At 39.9% G+C, this 21,217-nt stretch overlaps 3 protein-coding genes across 5 annotated transcripts; all 3 read left to right on the top strand.

The window, feature by feature from the left end:
- The first annotated feature begins 1,150 nt into the window (after positions 1-1,150).
- On the top strand, positions 1,151-2,204 carry LOC128732514 (uncharacterized). Its single transcript, XM_053825780.1, has 2 exons — positions 1,151-1,253; positions 1,309-2,204. Exons 1-2 carry the CDS (start codon positions 1,214-1,216, stop codon positions 2,202-2,204), a joined length of 936 nt encoding a protein of 311 aa, XP_053681755.1. The 5' UTR covers positions 1,151-1,213.
- A 1,102-nt stretch (positions 2,205-3,306) lies between these two features.
- LOC128744033 (formylglycine-generating enzyme) lies at positions 3,307-5,705 on the top strand. Of its 3 annotated transcripts, XM_053840784.1 has the most exons (3): positions 3,307-3,331; positions 3,393-3,566; positions 4,598-5,704. In XM_053840784.1, exon 3 carries the CDS (start codon positions 4,603-4,605, stop codon positions 5,632-5,634), a length of 1,032 nt encoding a protein of 343 aa, XP_053696759.1. In that variant the 5' UTR covers positions 3,307-3,331; positions 3,393-3,566; positions 4,598-4,602; the 3' UTR covers positions 5,635-5,704. The 3 variants fall into 3 exon arrangements, with proteins under 3 accessions (XP_053696759.1, XP_053696766.1, XP_053696752.1); XM_053840791.1 differs by lacking the exon at positions 3,307-3,331 and having other exon boundaries at positions 3,340-3,556; positions 4,598-5,705; XM_053840777.1 differs by lacking the exon at positions 3,307-3,331 and having other exon boundaries at positions 3,340-3,566.
- Positions 5,706-10,966: 5,261 nt separating this feature from the next.
- Positions 10,967-20,879, top strand: LOC128745265 (alpha-tocopherol transfer protein-like). Its single transcript, XM_053842293.1, has 3 exons — positions 10,967-11,220; positions 19,622-19,798; positions 19,866-20,879. Exons 2-3 carry the CDS (start codon positions 19,624-19,626, stop codon positions 20,693-20,695), a joined length of 1,005 nt encoding a protein of 334 aa, XP_053698268.1. The 5' UTR covers positions 10,967-11,220; positions 19,622-19,623; the 3' UTR covers positions 20,696-20,879.
- The last annotated feature ends 338 nt before the right edge of the window (positions 20,880-21,217 follow it).

Below are 21,217 nucleotides of genomic sequence, written 5' to 3'. Positions count from 1 at the left end.
AACTGTCAAACAGGACGAGTGAGAGTTCATTTTCCTATGCTGCTCCAGCATCCCTCGCTCGGTCTGTGTGACAGTTGGCTCACTGACTAACAGACGTAACACTGAAGCCTCATTCCATCGTCAATAAAAACGATCATTTCAAATTTTCACTTAAGCCAAGACTCAAACAACAGTCGCTGCGCGAGAACGCCGCTCGCCTGCGCTGGCGCTGATGTCAGATATTATACAAGTAAATTTATAGCATTGCTAAATTTATAGCAACCTACTCTGCGTAGCGCGAAGACTGCACCAGGTGATGCTAGTGTTTTTTCCAAGTTTTAGGGGTGTCAATGAAACGATGTTTTGTTAGAAAATTTGTTCGAAGTGTTACGTCTGTTAGTTTGTGGTTGGCTCATCCGTCCTTTTCAAATGTTGGTCGACATTTTTACACTCGAACACCCCATCGACATCTCTATATCGAGCTGCAGTGAACGTCAGCGACAGCATATCCTGGGCTCAAAATTTGACAGCGGGCCCAAATCAGACTGCTGGCATTTGAGTGAAACGCAGTGCTGACATGTTGTGCTTTTGTTATTGCATTTAACTTGTAAAAAGTTACATAAATAACAATTCAGTTTCATAATACAATTATGGCGTACTAGTGGCACTTGAAATATAACGTTTAAGTACGTTATTTTTAGTGACCAAGATTAACGATATTTTCGATACAACCTCGAACCAACACGATCCCGCGAACACAACGCATATTCGCAGTGAGTCAGGTAACACAGTAGTGGAAAGCTGAATACAAAAGAACTTGCAAAAGAATTAAGGAGAAAAGGGCAAAAACAAAAATGTCGACCAACATTTGAAAGGGGCGGATAAGCCAACTGTCAAACAGAACGAGTGAGAGTTATTTTTTGCTGAAGCAGCATAGGAAAATGAAATCTCACTCGTTCTGTTTGACAGTTGGCTTATCCGCCCCTTTCAAATGTTAGTCGACAAATATCGAATGAAATATCGATAATTGCAGCGGGCAAACCATAACGATTATCGATATAACCATAGTATTATCGATGTGCAGCTGAATTCTCCCATCCCTAGCTATCATTGACAGTCCACCTCCACCATGCTGTCTCATTAGTTTCAATGATGGTAAATAATACCGAGTACGAGTGTCGACTTTGTTTTTGAATTTTTAGAGCTCCTGTAATTCACACTATAAAGCGGAAAAATGGTAAAAATAGAACACCAGAGTTCCAGTACAAGTTCCGGTAAACTATAGGATTATGTTGTGCTTTATATAATAGTAATAATTTTCTTCAAAAGACAGCGATAATGGAATTCCTTCGACACCGTTGGCTGCGTCTACGCAGATTGCTACACATGGCAGATTTAAAGGGGACCTAGAAGATCAATCGAGTGAATCGGACCATTCTGATAAGATCGAACAGTTACCTAAGTCAAGCACAGCATCACGGTCCTTAGACAATTCAATGCAAAAATATTTGAACAAATTTTCGAATGTTCGGTTAAGTAAACCTCGGTACAATGTCGATATTGACCTTACTGACCCCGATGATGAATTATATCTGGTCACCTGTCCAACTTCCATTGATGCTAGAAAAGTCTTGCTTAATGCAGAAATAAGCATTCCATTGCTTGATAAAGTTAGCCAAATAGAGTCTGCTTCTGCCGGATCACAACTAGAAGCATATGTGTCCGGAAATTCTGCCAATAATCCGGTAACTATTCTAGTTGGAAAACAACTCAAGTCTTTCATACCTAAAGGAACAATTCAGATTCGGGAAAGCCTGGAAAAGATTCAAGTACCACGTGTAATTAAACCGGAACTTACAACAGATGAAGTACCTTTTCCCGAAGTCATCCGAGAGCGACACCCATTGCTGGGTTTGCACTACAAACCGGCACAGAAAATGCCGAAACACGTTCGAAAGGCACTTTCCGTTGCTCAGCAGCGTGCCAACATGTGGTACTTGCAAAACGGTAAAAACATCAAAACTGACCTCGAAAATGGCTCCGGTAAAAGTAAGAAACGGAAGCGGCAGGATAGTCCTGATCCACTGGCGGCTGGTTATTCGTCAGGCGATGCTGTACCGATGCTCATTAAGCATGAGAAACCATCACCGTCGAAGAAACTTAAAAAAGAAAAGCTCTCCGAACCGGCGGTGGAAGACGATCTATCATGGTTGCAAAATATTTGATGGAAATATAAACGTTGTGATTTGTTAGTTGATAGGCTATTTATTTCAGTCCGAGTTTAACCGACTTTATACGTATTGCATCCGGTTCGTAAACAAGCAGGTTATTTTCCCTTGACGAAGATATATCTCGAATTTAAATCTAGAATCGATCATGACAATTGTAAAAAAATCAATATATGGTTTGAGATGCGAATCAGCATAATTGTTCAGATACAGATGATACTCATACGCTTCTATAAATGCTTTTTTCGATAAGATGGATTTAAATGTAAAATAGTCAAGCTAATGCGTATTTTTCCGATTATTTTGTGTTAAAAATCCAAAGTAATATAAGGTATTTTCGAACCGTTCGAGCACAGGCATCAGCATTATTGCATATTCCAGCAAAATAGTCATACTCATTGAAGCTTGCAATATGCAATATTGAATAAAACAATTGAAAAAAATAATTTTAATTTTCCTGTTTATATAGGATACAGGCAAAAAACTACTTTCTGATAAATCTATTACTTCGTCTATGCAATTTATTACCTTGTAACGTTCTAACGCAAGGTTCTACTGTATAGTGCGAAGTGGGTTGTCTACTTTTAGGAGCTTAAGTTCAGACTGGCAGATTTACGATTAGCATTTTATCAATGGGGTTGTCCATAGTCGACGCCAGATTTCTCGCAGTCAACATCATTGCTATTTTAATCAATGATTCTTTTATGATTCAATTTAGCTTCAAAGCTAATTTTTCTTTCAAATAATTATTTTCACTCTCCAGTTGTTCAAACGACGTCCTTCGTGGTGTTCTAATTATTATGGACGTCTTCAATTTCGTATACAACATTCTAAACGTCTAAACGACCCTAACAAGACGAATTTCGGTCTTTTCTTTGATTGCTTTCGCAGTTTCAGGCTTTATGATCTATACAATTTTTTTGTCTTTTTTGACAGACAATTTTGGGTATATAGAACATGCAGAACTTTTACAGATATTAAAAGAAAATTAAAATACAGAGGCGTTTAATAATTTACTGGTGAATTATTTTCTGCATTTTTCATTCAATAATTTAAGCTTAAAATATCTGGCAACTTTGTGTATCAGTCGTCTCCCGTGTCCCGTCTGCTGAAGTGCTAATCCGGTTTGTAAACAATCCATCTGCTTATGTTTTATAATTTTGAACGGTTTGAATTATTTCGCAGTCTTAAGTTTATATTTTTAGAGAATTTTCATCTGAAACTCGCCTACTGCTTTAGTGAATTAGATGAATCAAGTTGAACCGCAGATATGGCAGAGTAGAACCGGTGGTTTGCGAAAATAATAAGTTGCAAGGGTGTCATCCGAAAACTTCATCGCTATCGCTAATGTAATTAAAGGTATTAGAATCGCTTGAAATAACCTGAGTATCAATACGTTATCAAGTGTAATTATCAAATTACCTATAATAATAACAAGTAACCGGCAGAATTAGAATTTGGCCTAGCCTCTTACGAACGAATTTGTATGTGTCTTTAGAGCTATAATAAAGTAGGTAGACTTCATAACGAAAATACCAGATCCTTTATTTTCAAAAATGACAGAATTAACTGTGATTTAAGTAGATTTAGACTAGTAGATTCCAAAGCAATTGAAAACCAAAGCTAAACACGAATTGCCTTCTAAAACTAAAATTGATTTGGTCAGGTGCAATTGATTAGTAACTCAGTCGTTAGACTTTCCAAGAATTTATAAAAGTATTGCTTCTTAGATTATCAAATAGCTACATATGTCCTCCCCCGGCATCGTCGAACGTGTGTAAAAAGTACGTCGTCAGCTCTATCTACTGGCGACGGAGTTTAAACTATTATGTGCTATTATAGTCTTAGATCTCCCTGTTAGCTTCGAGATACAACGCTGGTACTAAATAACAAGCCAAACGTCGTATTCTCGGTTCTGAGAGGCTGTTAGAATCAATAGGGTCGGGGCAACGTTAGCCCAGCAATTGTTTTGTATTCTCATCTGGCTGCGGAGCCTGTCGAATATAATCAAAAAGTGCAAGTTTCGAGTAACGAAAGGTAGCATGTAGGCTTTTTGGCTTTATCTAAAAAAAATTTAAGCTCTACTGCTGCTCAGTAGATATTTTTTCTTTTGTTTTAAACTGAAAAGAGCACCTTATATTATTAAAGACGGTTTGTATTGTTCCTTTAATAATCTAAGACTGCACCCATTATTAATACATACAAATACAAAAGAAATGTTTATCAACAACAATTATAGTATCTGTGCTTATTGTATATGCAATAAGTGTAGTGACGAATAGTGACCTGAGGTTTATCAGTCAGGCTATCTTCGCAACACCTTGTTATTCAGATACCTATATGTCGATTTTTTGCTGCACACAATAATGTGACGATTTTCAATTATCCAGGTTTCATGACTACTGCGGCATCAGTAAGCTCTGTGTATCGCACCGTACTGATCTTACTCGGATCACTGCCATTGCTGATTTTGGCGGATTGCGGTTGCAACAACCTCAAGCGAAACAGCGAAGATGAAGGCACGCCCACCGATCGGGTGATTTTTCCGGGTCGGGAAAAACGTCAACGTAACACTGCTGATGACAGTTTGTCTGGGATGCTGCAAACGATGAGTTTGATTCCTGGTGGGAAGTATTACGTTGGCACAAACGAACCATTTTTCCCTTCCGACCGAGAAGGCCCCGAACGGGAAGAAACAGTGGAAAATTTCTATATAGATCGGTATGAAGTGTCCAATGGCCTATTCAAGGAGTTCGCCGATGAAACAAATTATGTTACCGAAGGTGAGCGTTTCGGAGACAGCTTCGTCTTTCAAGGTTTTTTAGATGCTGCCACGAGAAAAGAGTACCATGATTATCGTGTTGCTGCTGCTCCGTGGTGGTACAAGGTTAAGGGCGCCAACTGGCGTTACCCCGAAGGAGATATCACAAAAGGTATCAAGCATCGTCTCGACCACCCGGTCGTGCACGTGTCCTGGAACGATGCCGTAGCGTTCTGCAAATGGCAGGGTAAACGTCTTCCCTCAGAAACCGAATGGGAAGTGGCCTGCCGTGGTGGACGAAAGCGAAAGCTCTTTCCATGGGGAAACAAATTGCTGCCTAAGAATGAACACTACATGAATATTTGGCAGGGCGAATTTCCAGGGCAAAATGCGGCTGAAGATGGCTTCGACGGCACGTGCCCTGTTGATCGGTTCCCACAGAACTCGTTCAATCTGTTCAACATCGTAGGCAACGTTTGGGAGTGGACTGCGGATCTGTGGGACGAACGGGATGATTCGAAACCTCCCAATCGGGTCAAAAAGGGGGGATCTTATCTGTGTCATGAATCGTACTGCTACCGGTACCGATGTGCGGCAAGGTCGCAGAACACGGAAGACAGTTCAGCTGGAAATTTAGGCTTTCGCTGTGCTATGGACGCGAAATGAGCTCCACGCTGCGGCGTGTAACTGTTAATCGTGCTAATTAGGGCAAATTCTGTTATATATATATTTATTGTCAATAATAAAAGCTGTTTGATCTGCAAATGAATCAATCTTTGGATTACGTTGGAAAGAACTTAAAAAAAAATACTTTGCATATGACTTTATAACTGAGCATTTACCTTTATCCTAGAACTTGGACAGTTTGTGCTATTCCCCAAAACGTTTTTGTTTAAAAACTTCAATACGTAACGACATTTACTGAAATTTGTGGAAAAATCCGAATCGTGCCTTCCAATAATATAAATATCTGCGTTGAAATTTATAACAGTTTAAGCATGTTTGGTCTTATCTACAAAAACAAATGTTTAAGCTACCATTTATAGTAGAGAAAGATTTTTCCTTTTAATTCTAATCTATATATATAAAAGGGAACATATGTATAACTCCAGAACGTCTTGACCGTTCTCCACCAAACTTGGTAGTGATGGCGAAGCTCAGTGGTCCAAGGATACAAACTGAAAGGTGTCCCGACAACTTAAAAGCCATTGTTGAGGAGCTATTTCCAAAGCATGATCCGATCCTCTCGCCACCTACGCCGTTTGACGAAGTGCAATGCGGCGACGTTGAGCACAGACAGGTTTCCAACGACGAACTAATAGCAGCTGTAACAAACTGAGAGTGAAGAAAGCACCTGGGTCGGATGGAATCCCCAACGTGGCTTTGAAAGCGGCAGTGCAGATGTACCCAAACATGCTCAGGACAGTAATACAGCAATGTTTAGACGAAAGCCACTTCCCAGAGAGGTGGAAGATACAGAAGCTGGTGTTGTTGCCTAAACCAGGGAAATCTCCGGGAGATCCAGCATCGTATAGACCCATATGCCTGCTGGATACGCGTGGAAAACTACTGAAGAGGATCATTTTGAACAAGTTGACGGTATGCTTGGAGGGTGATCACGGACTCTCAGAGAGACAGTTTGGGTTTCGTAAAGAAACATCTACGGTGGACGCCATTTGCACAGTGATCGAGAAGAGCTGAGAAGGCGTCCAAACAGAAGCGTAGGGGTAACCGATACTGTGCAGTTGTAACGATTGACGTTAAGAGCATGTTCAACAGTGCCAGCTGGAAAGCTATTGCTATAGCGCTCCAAAGAATGAGGGTCCCTGACTATTTGTGCAGAATTTTGAAAAGCTACTTCGAGGATCGGGTTCTGTTTTACGAGACAAACAAGGGACAGAGGACGATCAGGACTACAGCCGGAGTCCCGCAAGGCTCTATCCTGGGTCCATCTCTCTGGAACTGTATGTACGACGGTGTACTAAAACTTATTTTGCCTAGAGGTGCGGAGATCACTGGCTTCGCCGACGATATCGTAGTAGTAGTAACACGAGAGTCGCTGGAACAGATAGAAATGCTGGCAGCCGAGTCGATAGACATAGTCGGAAGCTGGATGCAAGGGGTGAAATTGCAAATAACCCAACACAAAACGGAAGTACTGGTGGTCAGCAACTGCAAGGCAGCTCAATCAGCGGAGGTTGAAACACCTAGGTATATGGATTAACGACCGGCTAAATTTCAACTACCATGTCAACTACGCTTGCGAAAAAGCGGGAAAAGCGATCAACGCACTGGCCAAAATTATGCCAAACAACTCTGGTCCAAACAGCAGCAAAAGGCGTATGCTAGCCAGTGTATCCTCTTCGATACTGAGATACGGTGGACCTGCTTGGATAGCAGCGCCCTAAACCCAGCGGAATAAGAAGAGATTGTAAAGTACGTATCGGCTCATGGCAAAGCGGGTCGTGAGCGCGTACAGAACTATTTCTTCGGAAGCGGTCTGCGTCATAGCTAGAATGATTCAGATATATATCATTTTGGCAGAAGACAACGAATGTTATAAGCGGAAGGATATCAGAGCAATTCGTAAAGCTATGAGAGCGGAGTCAATGGCGAAATGGCAGCTAGAGTGGAACTGCGCGACTAACGGAAGATGGACGCATAGGCTACTACCGGTACTCTCAGCCTGAATGAACAGGAAGCACGGAGAAGTGAACTTCTATCTGACGCAATTTCTTTCGGGACACGGTTGCTTCAGACAGTATTTACACCGATTCGGGCAAGCAAGGCCACCCTTCTGTCCGGAGTGTGGCGATGTTGAAGAAACACCCGAGCATGTGGTCTTTGTCTGCCCCAGGTTTGAAGCGGTGCGCGAGGATATGTTCGCTCTAAACGTAGACAACATTGTTGAGAAAATGTGTCTAGATGAGGGCACTTGATACAATGTCAATAGATCGATTTCAAAGATTCTGGTTGAGCTGCAGCGAAAATGGAGGGCAGATCAGCAAGCCGGCAACGCCTAGCTTCGATGGAGTGGTGATGAGCATATAGAGAACAATGTGGCCGACTGAATGGACGTCTCAAGGCTGCATATGACACACAGATTGAATCAATAGGGTCGGGGCAACGTTAGTCCAGCAATAGTCCTGTATTCTAACATCTGGCTGCGGCATATGACAACGCGATTCTGGGTGCGGTAAAACCCTAGACGGAGTCATATGTGAGGTGAATGGGATCTTTTCCAAAATAGTCCCTGTACCTAGATGAACAATATTCAGAGTGGCAATTGAAGAAATTCTTCGATGTTGACTGTGCGGGATGCACGTTATGTTGAAGGGCACTTCCTTATCAGGTCACGTCTCGACAGGTGGAGAAATCCACCACTGCTGATGGCACTGCTGATTTGGCTCACGTATCAACTCTACCCATTGAGACCTCGTGAATGCGGTCGCGATGCTAGCTACACTTACGCAAAAAAAAAATGAAGAGATGGACGTTAAGTTGGTCGCCATCCCGCCATCGGTGCACGTCTCGACAGGTAGCGGAGTAGTGCATAGGCATGCCCTCCTCTCGAAGTAATGCCTAGCCGCGGTCCCGGGAGGATTTGGGCCAGGAGCAGTGAGGTTTTTAGTGGATTAGAGTTCCACGCCTTTCTATACCTTTATACTATGTATTTATATATAGTCTTGCAAAAAGTCTTGCTTCGCTTTCGTTATAGGGATTTTTAATGAGCAAACCTACTCATAAGTGGCCACGTGACAGAAGAGTGAGCTGACATGGAAGTAGCCAATAGCAAGCGCGAAGAACGTGAGTAGGAACGTATGTTCCGCCATAACATAACTGCGGAACCCCTGGACGGCTATTCATCAAACTTGGCACACATGTTTTACATACAATGACATAAAAGAAATAGCCATTGGCGTAGCTAGGAACTTTCTCTGGAGGAGGCCTAGGGGGTGCCTTCCAAAAAAAAATTTGATTATGATCTTGTTACCCTGGCTGTCACCGATAGCACAAGGTATTGTAGGAAAGTACCAGGCGGGCTTGATGAGGGTCCGCGCAATTACCGGATATGTCGGGAGTACAACCTGCCGCGCATCACATCTTTATTGATTTCAAAGCAACATACGATACAGTCGATCGAGACCAGCTATGGCCGATAATGCACGAACACGGTTTTCCGAATAAACTGACGCAACTGAGAGGAGCTACATTGGAGAGAGTGTTGTGTTTCGTATGCATCTCGGGGATACTTTCGAGTTACTTTGAGACGCGGCGAAAGTTGGGACAAGGTGACGGCTTATGTGCATGCTATTCAACATCGCACTTGAAGGGGTGATCCGACGAAATCGGAATCTAGGACAAGTGTTCTAAACGTAAATGAGGCCAAGACCAAATACTCAAAGGAAACAAACGCGTGCCTCTCGCGGACGGTAACTGTTGATGGCGACGAAGTAGACGTGGCAGATGGGTTCGTGTATTTGGGATTGCTGGTGCACACGGACAACAACACTAGTAAGAAGATCTAGTTGCGCATTTAAGCGGGAAATTAGGCTTCCTTAGCCCTTCGCAAAACGCTAGGCATACGCTATTTTCGAGCGGAAGGTACTGCGGACGATATCTGGCGGAGTACAAACTGAAAACTGAGAGTAACGGAGACGTATGAATCATGAGCTACAAACACTGTTTGGAGAGATTGCCATCGTCATCTGGCGAAAATCAGTAGGCTACAGTGCGACGAAAATAGTTCTCTTTAACAACTGCATCAGCATCAGGAACATGGATGCTCAACGTGATGGCTCGACCAGGTCGAAAGTGATTTGCGACTTCTGTGAGTGGGAAATTTGCGACGAGTGGCCCAAGGTGTAGTTGAATGGAGACGAACGCTTGAAACAGCATGAGCCGGGGTGGCTACGAAGCTACTGACGACAACGACAACTACGTTTTTGCGATGCCTAGTAAAAAAGAAAATATCTAAACAGCGGGAACATATATACTGAGTTTTTTCCCGGTTTCCAATTCCAATGAGAAAAATTTCTGGAGGGGGCCTGGTACCCCAGGCACCCCCTCTAGCTACGCCAATGGAAACAGCACAGGTGTTTAAAAAAGGGAGAGACGGTTTCTTACAAGAGGAAGGAAGATTTAAATGGGTGAAGCTTTGCTTATCGTTTGCATTCGGAACAATAGCAGTTGTCCATGTAATTGGACGACAAGAAGAGATTTCTGAAAGGGAAGAATTGGATGGCCATTGACAAGAGGGAGGTTCAAAAACGTAAAAAAGGTTTTGTCTCGCTTTATAGGGATTACCGAAAAGATGACAAATTTACAAGTGGCTGGAGGATAACAGGAGGGAGGAGCTAACCAAGGATAGAAACATTCAAATATGTATTTTTGTTACAATAACAGATGTTCAAGTAGAGATAATGGAACCCCAAGTAAGATCGAACAATCAGCTAGTTCCAATTCAAACAGTGATAAATAGTTTAATAAACGTAAACACACAACACAGGGCGAAATTGGCAACCGCTAATGCAAAAAACAAATTGAAAAAGTTATAATTCGATACAAGACAATTTCTATATAAGACAACTTTTTGTGATGATATATTATCTTATATCGAGAGTAAGTAAAGAGTAAACGTATTCGATTTAAATCTTGCTGCTCATTTCTGGTAAAATTAGAAATGCTTTTAAATTAAGTTGCAACTTAGGAAGAGACACAAATGCACATATGCTGTCCTGTAATCAACCAAAAGCCTCAAGCTAACCAAACCAGCTGAAATGCGGTGACGACAAATTGGATAGTATTTCTCCTACTGGCTGGCATTTATAAACACGCTCTGTTCTCAGTATATTCCAACAAAGTGACTGCTACTAGAAACACAACAAAAGGTACAAAAACTAGTCAGTCCTACTATACGCCTATCTTCTCCGGGGCTTGTCGAGCGACAACAGCCGTGATCGCAGATCAGTCTTGCGGTGGAAGCACGCGCCGGCAGATCGTTTTATTTTTGACCAAACCGCGCCTGGAGGTAGTGATCGAGTGTTGGTCGTTGCAACATTTGCTCTACATACGAATATTTTCGATAGCCTTGAACATTTTTCTTTTCGCAAAGCCGTGAAGGATATAATCGGCAGATAAACATACCAACGTGGACAAAGAAAGTGATCAACAGTCGAGAGTAGTGCCACTCTGCGAACGGTTCGTAGTTCAAAAAAGCAGTATCTAGAATCGTGCCAGGAAATAACTAAGGTTAGTTGAAATATTTTTTTTTAATTTTTTACAGCGTCTTTTGAGGCATAATGTAATTAAATTTGTGGTTAAAAAATTGTTCGACTAGTTAATGTTTTAAAATCTCAATCTCAAAAGCTATGTAAAAGTAAATTCGACAAACAATATATTGGCAACTGTCTGAATTTAAAAAATTTTAACAGAAAATAATATCTTAACAAAGGCTTAGTCAAATAATAACAAAATTATTTATATTGCCATGCAGCCTCGCCGTGAACGGCGCAAACAAGTGCAATATTCAATTAAACATTTGCTGAACCGGCGATTAGCACCAGAAACGACGATGTGATGCACCTAAATGGCCAGGGTCATGCCTAGTGCAGCAATTTGTTGTCAATATTTATCTTCCGACATCGTCGGCTGGCTTAGTACTGAAGGGTGTAGTGCTAAAGTACTAGGTACGAAAGGCGGGACTCTTTGCACACACACACGGGCTGTTCAAGGTTTAGTGCAAAATGTTGACGGGGAAGATTTATGTGTCGATGATTTGCGATGAACCGCGATAGAGAGTCACTCGAGTGGGTTTATAGCTTCATCCCTTTTGAATGAGCTGAACAACAGGAAAGTCGAAAGATGTTCTACGAGCTAAACAATAATATTTCGGGATTACAGATTTAGGATATAAGGTTTCCCGCACTAGTGCTCGGAGCTTATGGTGCCCTCTCCTTACTGCTGAGAGCTTATGGCTGGCTCAAAAGGCATCATTTTTACCTTTAGACCACATTTTAAAAAAATTTTTGAAGCTTATATTAATCTTCTTATGATAAATATTGCATTAATTTTATAATTTATTTTATAATTGCAAAATTCATTTATCATGTAAGGACCAAATACGCTTCAGTTTTGTATAATTTGTCCTGGAATTTTTTCACATGGCATTTTTTGTTGCCATTGAGCTTTTTATATCATAAACTATTTCATTTATGAAATGCTCGAACGAAAAAACTCCGTGTCAATTGAAATGAGGTTGGATTAGTTTGCAATTTTGCATAGCTCAATTGCTAAAACTAAAACATAGCTCATAATGATATTTATCATTTTATGATTCGCGCTAGATAGCCAATGTGGTATTTGCGAAATTTTCGATAACCAGTTTCGGGTCATTGCCTAAGCGAAAATACGATGCATTCGAATTTATTTTACTAAACGAGCCAGATTTGTGGGTTAAATTTGCAGTAGCTCTATCGTAAAGGACCGTTACCACGATTCCAAGGTCTCGTAACCGAAATGATCTTGACCGGTTTTTGGAATCGAATCGCCTTGCGGCTAAACTTGTTTTAGTATTCATTCATTCGGCAGTGATTTGGTTCATTCAGTAAATGATATTTTGGGGAGTTCCGATTTTCAATGCTTACTCCGTTACAGACGGAGAATGTAACTATTTAGATCGTTTCCAGCGGACAACTTTCGCTTTCGACCGCACGTGAGACTCCCCTAGAAAAAGTTTAACGTGACCTTCGCTCTTGAAAAAGCCAGTTGCGTGCTTTTTGCGTATAAAACATGGCTGAACAACAAAGTGCCAGAAGTCAACATTAAATAATGCCATCGACCGGAATGTCGCGGTGAAGTTCATCGAGTGACTGCTGTGTGGTCGTCTTGAGCTCTCTGTTGTTTCTTCTGCTGCGGGTGATTAATCAGCAGAAATGCGACATGTGGGTTACCGGTATCCTCCACTTGCAAGGGCCCGCGTGTTGCCACATACACCGTGGACGATTGTGGAGTCGTCATTACGTAACACACCAGTGACTGCGCGAAAGATGCAATTTAATGCACAAGTATGCAATTCTGACCGTCTCTGGTGAGCTTCAAGCGTCTCGACAGGCAGGACAACAAAAGAAGGTGTTTCAAGTGCAATACGATCTTAGCTCGGGTGGCAATCAACGGCTTCTAGGAAAGGCTGCACTAGGGAGAGCTGATTTTGCAATACAATCTTTACGGGCATAAATTTTAATTTATGTCCAATCAAAATTGCATATCCCTTTGACATTTGCACCTGTTCTGGTGCTTACATGGCTGATTTGTCTAGAATTGCAACAGACCCTTAGATTGTACTGAGCTTTGAGTGACAGCATATGGTGAGCTATAAGTGCTTTTGGTTTATTGGTTTATTCTATCCAAACAATGAATTAGCTGTATAGCTGTAACGGACTTTACTTCATATATTTTGTACTAGCGTCCATTCCATCAGTTTAGCGGCTGGTGCATGTTGCCCAATGATTGACGTCGAGTTGAATTTAAAACTAACTAAGAAGTGTAAAGACTGGAGACTCATTTTGAAAAAAAAAACAAGATTAATTTTGAGGGGGATAATGTAAGACATTTTCGTAGCTAAACCGCTCATAGCTGAGAGAGTTAACTTCAAGTTCAAATTTGAAACTGAGAACTAAAGATGAACATTGTTCACAGTGCTAAAAATAAATAGTTTATTAGTATAAAAATGTATAAACAAACTAAAATAATTCGTAATGTCTTATCTCCAGCCAATTTCTTTCACGAACAAGTTAGTCTGCCAGTATAATAAAAGAGCATAAAAAAAACATGTATGTAAAAGAATGAATAACACATGTTGTTGTGATGTTGATGGTTGAAAAATATAGCATGCTAAGGGCTCATATTGTCACGTTTTATTTTAACTTGTAAACAGTATGTAATGATATTGAAATGTTAAAAAATGCAGGTAGATTCGAAAAACTAAAACATTCACTGTCATCGGAATGTTTTATTACGCAACTCAAATCACTTACGAGCCATCTTACTCGTTTAGCCTATATAGGTATAGTAGAGTAAACATAGATAAGCGACTGCATCTTTTCGTGAAACTGGCAATGAGCCCTCCTGTTCCTGGTTCCGGTGGGTCTGTAGCAGAGAACTGTTTTCGTCGCACTGTCGTACTGCATCCTTACGACGGGTCCGACCCACGTAGCCTACCGACTTTCGCCAGATGCACGATGAGAATTTCTCGAAGCAGTTTCTGCAGCTTGTTATTTATACGCCTCCGCTACTCTCTGCTATCAGTTTGTATTCCACCAAATATCGTCTGCAGTACCTTCCACTCGAACACGGCAGGGGTGCGTTTGCGTATGCCCTCTGTGAGCAGTGTCATGTCTCCAAGTACATAAAGAACTACAGGTTTACTGAGGGTTTTGTACATTGTCAGCTTCATACGGCGGCGTACGCTTCTTGATCGTAGTGTTTTGCGAAGGACAAAGTAGGCCCGATTTCCCGCTTGAATGCGCCGTCGCGCATTCCAATTGCTATCATTAATATTTTTTAGAAACGGTGGTTCTGGCGTTCTGCAATTGATGAAGGGACGGTAGAAGAAAGTAATGAAAATTTTTTGGAGTGGCGGGAAAAGAACGGGAAGGTGAGGGGGTCGGGGTGGTAGCTACGCTTAACAAGTAGTCGTTATGACTTCTACCTTTTGTCCAATGCTGGAAGGTGCATGGATCGAACCAAGCTATAATCTAAGATTATAACCGGATTTGAACCCACAACACCCGCCAGGGCATGTGGTTTACTGATACCCGTGTACCTATGAACCACTGAGGCGCTGGACAAAAGAAGACTGCAAAACACACTTATCAAGGTAGCGATGCGTCTGGTTGGGTTTTAGACACAAATTGTGCCTCTTCCTCCATCTACTGTAGATAACCACCGACCGAGAAGTTTTAATCTAACTTGTTTTTACTTTCAAGACGACGGCACTATGCTGGCCCTTACGACTTGCAAGGTACTGCGTGTGACGTTGTTCCTTGTTCGTCCGTTAGCGTGTTAGGCCGCGATAAAACCATTAAAAACACGAGTTTGGTCTAATCGCTATTAGTGATGTTGTCCGAAATTTTCAATGATTCGATTACCGATTAATCGATGATAGTTGTTAATTGAACTATTCGAGCCAGTGGTGTTCGATTGAAAATTATTCGAATATTCCATGCGTTATTCGATTAGTTGAATTAATTTAACGATTAACGGACATCACTAATCGCTATTATCCTCTTTTAACTTCAAAAATGTTTTAACATCTTCGGATGAATCATTGTTCCGGTCCGTTTCGCGCGGAGCCCGGAAATAATAGAATCTAACGAAAATAGCAACCGGTTAAACACATCCAATAAATTTTAGATGCCGTATTTCTTTTTTAGCATGCTCCTGTACTTTCTCAGACATCCGACCAATTGGCAGCATAGCTTTATTAATTATTTCATGACCATAGGGTAACAAGGGGTAAGAAGGCCCGGCGGGACCACATCGATTTCGCCAAGAAATCCTTAAATTTTCTACAAATGCCCCAGTATGTTTTGTTTATTAGACTATCTAAACACTTTCGAGACAACCTGTGGCACTCGGCCGTATCCAACGTCAAAACTAGAATCAAAACAAACTTTTCGTTCGCAGTGTCTTCATGCGATATAATTTCAGCAGCAACAAATTTAAGGTTATTCAGCAAAAAAAAGCTATGTATTTTGTCGTTTCTCTTACCACTGACTTTAATTGGGCAATTGTTCTGTGTGTGGCGGAACAGGTATATAGAATAGTACGGATTGAGAGATAAAAGCAAAATAATGTAAATTGTCAACTAGGGGTAAGACGGGCCATTTTTCACGGGGTAAAAGGGCCATAGGTTATAGTGTTCCTAACTGCCCAAAGTTCTTCTGTTTAGTGTCTTAACAGATTTTAAAAATATTTAATGAAAAAACCAACTTTTTTCCTGTTGAATTTGGCTAACTTTTTTTTATTATTCTGACAAATACGCATTTCGTTTACGACTTGCAGGCTTCATCAGTGTCTTTTTCGAAATAGAGTACACCTGTAATAAAAATTATTACTGCATCTGAGATCATCCTGTCTAACACAGAGCCTCCCACGTCAAAAGAAGCCAACAAGTGCCATTCGAATAATAAAATCAATGTAAATTTGGATCTAACGGAATCAAAATTCGATGATCAAAAGTCACTTAACGGCTCATTTAATGTGTTGCCCTCTTTGCCTTCACCTAAAGTGAAGCGTATTCAAAGAGTAAAAGTCCTGCTGACAAATCAACAAAATAACGCCAAGAAAAGAGTAAATAAAAACCAGTGGAGTAAAATAACGTCTACTCTTATTTTCAAAATTGAACTAGTAGTAAAATTCCTTCTTTTAGCAGGTCTCTAAATTAAACTATACCTTCTTTTAGCATGTACCTAAAACCCCTTAATAACTTGTCCTTACTTAGTTAATAATATTGAAATTGTGTTTACAACTCAAAGAAACCTTCAAATCTGCCACAATCCGCCTTACTCCGCCATGGGCCGTCTTATCCCTTTGGTGGTCCTTCTTACCCCGCCTGGTTGTGAACGAGTAATTTTTAGACGTTTCGAAAATTGATGAAAAATCACGGAAAAATAGACTAATTAATTCTTTATATAATTTTTAATGGTAGATAAATGAATGCTTTTCCATGTGTGGAACAAAAAAAGGTGAATTTTCGTACACATTTTATGCTAGCAATTTATTTGCTTAGGGGGGCCGTCTTACCCCGTCTTCCCCTATATCAGAACTTTATGCAATGTTGTCGGCATTCGATACTATCCGTACACAGGGATGCCACATATAATTCTGTGTTTTTTGTTGGAAAAATCTGGCAATCTGTACAGCAAGGAAAAATATCTGTGCAAAAATCTGTCCAATGCAAAACAATGAGAATGAAAAAGACGGAGTACCATTTAGCTAACTATTTCCGTCTCTTTCACTCTCATGTAAAAGCTCAAAAATCTGTTTAATCTGTGTAATTTGGCGAAAATCTGTATTCTATGCATGCAGATTCTGTACAAGCGATTTATTTCAAATATCTGTTAAACACAGAATAATCTGTGCATGTGGCAACCCAGGAAATTTTGTCTAGTTTTCAAAAATCATAGGGGCATCTTACGCCGTTTTGCGCCAAGGTCTCCAATTTGATGAATACTGAACAGGCACTGATGATGATGGCACGATCATTTTGACTCATTTCACAGTCATTTGACCATCTCCGGCCAAGCAGAATTTGAAAAAGTTCTAGGGGATTGTCCCCTGTTGTGAAACGGCCCCGGTTGTGAAACACCCGTACTTTTTATTATCATCCTAGTGCTGTCAAGTAACTACTAACGTCTAGTGTCATAGTAGTGTAACTTTTGAACAAATAACGGTTAAACTTCAACATTTACAATGCTTTGTAGGAAAAGTGCTTGAAAAAGCACCCAAAAAAGTTTTTTGCGTGTTTTGCAATTGATTATTTTGTGTACCAAATGAGATAAAAAAGGTGAGGTAAAGGCATATAACCTTAGTTATGGACCTTTATTTCATCACATAGACAAATTTTAGGTGAAATAATTGACATAAAAATTATTACATAATTTTTTTGCAACATGACCACCGCCCCGGTTATGAAATAGTCGAGTTCTCCGGTTGTGAAACATCTAGATAATCAATCATTTTATACTTCAATGATCATACATTACTTCAATTTTTTATGGCAGCAGGATTCATTTGGGTTTAGCAAAAACTCAATTCCTTGTAACACATGTAACAGGAAAGCGCATTTCAAATGCGTCAATGACTGTTTGTTTTTTTACATGCATTTTTTGCGATTCAGATTTAGACGATTAAACGATGAAATTGATTAATGATTTTGTATTTTTAGTATTTTCTATGAATAAATGATTTTAATTTTTGATTTTCCTTCGATCTATATATCTATATCTATATTTTCTTTTCTTTTTTAAAGATTTCTTGAGGTGTTTCACAACCGGAGACACTTTATTTAGCTACAAAAAAACAATGTTTTGAAATTTTGCTATAACTTTTGTGTTTTAAAGTAAAACCATATACTTCCTTTGGCAAAAAGATAACCGTTTAAACTTTCCAATGCTTCAAAAAGATTTAAAATTGGATGATCCTATCAAAAGCTATGGCCAAAAAACAAAACCTGTTTCATAACCGGGGACATTTCCCTACGATGCATTTGTAGAGCTACTTATCTACAATTTTGCTGAATATAGCTAAGTTGTATTTTCTTGTATTTACTGTACTACACACCAAAATTTGGAATTACTTTCAGGAAAACGGTTTGCTGAAATAGTCAGCAAATAAATTCTTTACTGAATATCAGTTATTTGATTTTTGTTTGCAAAATTTGACTGATTTTTGACAAGCTGAATTTTCAGTTATGAATTCAGTAAAAATATTTTACTGAAATGCTCAGTAAATTGAAACGTCAAAATTTTGCTGAAAATTCAGCTCACAGAGTTGATTTGCTGATTAATCAGTAATTGGAATTTGACAACAGTTTGTTGATTATTTTCAGCAGAAATATTAATTTTTTGTTTTTTTTTTAATAAAAAACTGGCAAAATAAATGAAATATTGAATGCTTTATTATTCATACACCGAAAATCATCTACAGAATCCTAAAACCAAACCATAAATTGTTGGCAGAAAGTACATTTCAAAATATCTGTATCGTTTCGGACTTCTGGAAAATAAAAAAGATTGGTTGTGAAAATTGTAACTAATCAAATATTACCTGCGCGTTCAAACCGTACATTTGTAGCATTCAAACAACTTTTGCTATTTTGAATCCATATTTATCTTCATTTTTAATTTTATTTTGTTAAAATGATGTACCCAGCCGTCAAATAAAACTTATATAACTTTTGAGCTTTGTAAACGAAATAGTTTGAGAAAAACGAAAAAGAAGCAGAAAAGATAGTTGGAAAAATAAAATTTTGTCTTCTTTTTCTTTTTTCTCTGGCTGTGTTTCGTTTACGAAGCTCAAAAGTTATAAAAATCTTTGTCATGCTACTACCAATAAAAGAAAACAAAGTTTGTTCCAATACGTTGTGTAGTTTCTGAGAAAAAGGTACATAAAGTTTGAAAATCGTGGTTTTTCAGGAGCGACGTTTTATTCCGTCGAGGTTGTCCTATGCCGACCTGGAACGCTTATGTGTATGATCGTTTTTCGGCCACTTTCCGTGGTTGGATCGTTACAAAATTAGTATCAAAATAAGCGGAAAAGACTGCAGAATTAAAATCTGAAATAAAAAAAAATGAATTTTTCAAAAGTTTTAGTCGTTTATGTCTCCTTGAGCCTCTTCCTTTCAGCTATTTGGCCTTCGACGCATTTAGGGTTTAGGCCAACCCTCCTAGACTCTGTATTCAGGCTGACATAGGTTGCTTCCGCCGTCGCAAAGTTCTTTGCTATGATATCAAAGACATTATTGAGCTAATTGTTGATTCGGTTAAAATCCAAAAGATACAGAATATTCTGCGCTAGTTTACTATCATATTTTTGTTTCGAAGTCTTAGATCTATTTTTCATTTTTCAACACTATCTCTCTTTTTCGCAGAAATGAAATACACCAAGGCCATCAGTCCGCCAGATGACTACGTGTTTTCCTTCTCGGATGAGCTGCGCAAGTTGGCTGAGGATGAGCTGGGCGAAACGGATGACCGGCGAGAGCACGCTTTGAAGATTCTTCGCGAATGGGCCGAGAAGAATCCTCGCATTGCCAAAATCCGAATGGGTCTAGCCGAAAAATTAGTAACATAACTGTAAGCCTTATGCTAATGCTTCATTCTTCCTCCTTGCAGATTCCGTGTTTTTGCTGAAATTCTTACGAGCTAAAAAGTTTTGCATACCGGTTGTGCAGGAGAACATAGAGCGGTATATTTTGCTGAAACACGCGAAGGACGAATTACTTTTCAAAAATCTGGACTGTCATCAACCGAGTCTGTCGAAGCTGCTAAATCTGGGGTTTATGTTTGCACTGCCGCAGCGCGACAAGAATGGGCGGAGAGTGATCTTTTATCGGCCTGGAGTGTTCGACATGAACGAATTCATCAACGCCGATATGCTTAGATTGGCTGGCATTTGTGTGGAAACTCTAATGGCCGATGAGGAAAACCAAATACGCGGAGTGGTTCATGCTGGCGTTGGAACAGGAATTGGATTGCAATATTTGACCCTATTCACGATCAAAGAGGCGGTTAGGCTGGCTAAAAATGGTGAGCGTCTGGTTCCCATGAGACATCGGGAAATGCACGGTTGCAATATCAATCCGGCGCTGAAAATTGCCGTCGACTGGGGACTTTCGTTAATATCGGAAAAACTCAGAAATCGTGTTCGGCTTTACACGGACATAAAGGATATTCAGATGGATAAAAGTCTACTACCAAAAGAGTACGGTGGGGTTATGCCGATAGCGGAAATGATTCGCTTATGGCGGGATGAGGTGGAGGCGTACCGAGCGACACTGCTGAAAGACGACGAGATGTCGGTCCATCTGCATATGTACTCGGACGCGGCACGTAACGGTTCGATACGGTCATTGAAGCAGAACCTGAATGCTTGTTCAGTTGACAGCGCGGATAACAGCACCTACGGTTTAGCGGGAAGCTTTCGAAAGCTGGAGGTCGATTGATGGGCACTTGCTAGATAATTCGACTTAATTTCGCTCTCTCGCTCCCGTTAGCAATTAATGTAATATGTAGAATTTTTACACGAACAGATCTTAATAAGCCTAATAAATATTGAAGTTAATTCTGAATTACATATCTGGAGGTGCAACCTTTATTAAATACATATAAAAATAGCCTGTAGAATCGAATAGTATGTATGATAAATGCATTCAACAAATTTTTTTTGTAATATAAAATACTTGTATTCTTACGAACAATAGAACTTTTAGTGTTTTATTTACGATGACAAATCGTAAAACAGTAATACTTCGATATAAAGCAACCTCGACTTCGATATAACGTAATTCGACATAAAACAACTTTTACCACGATATAATGTAATTTTTAAGAAGTCTTCAAATCAATAAAAAAAACTAAATTAATCTCCTCTACGGTGTGACGACGTGCTGTGCAAACACCATTACTTTATTTTAATTTTTAAGTATTGAATATGATAAAACCGTGTTTTAGATTTTTAAATTTCA

The sequence above is a fragment of the Sabethes cyaneus genome, chromosome 1 (genome assembly GCF_943734655.1).
Source record: "Sabethes cyaneus chromosome 1, idSabCyanKW18_F2, whole genome shotgun sequence".
NCBI lineage: Eukaryota > Metazoa > Arthropoda > Insecta > Diptera > Culicidae > Sabethes > Sabethes cyaneus.
The sequence above is the reverse complement of the archived record's forward strand: the minus strand, read 5'-3'. Positions and strand labels throughout refer to the sequence as shown.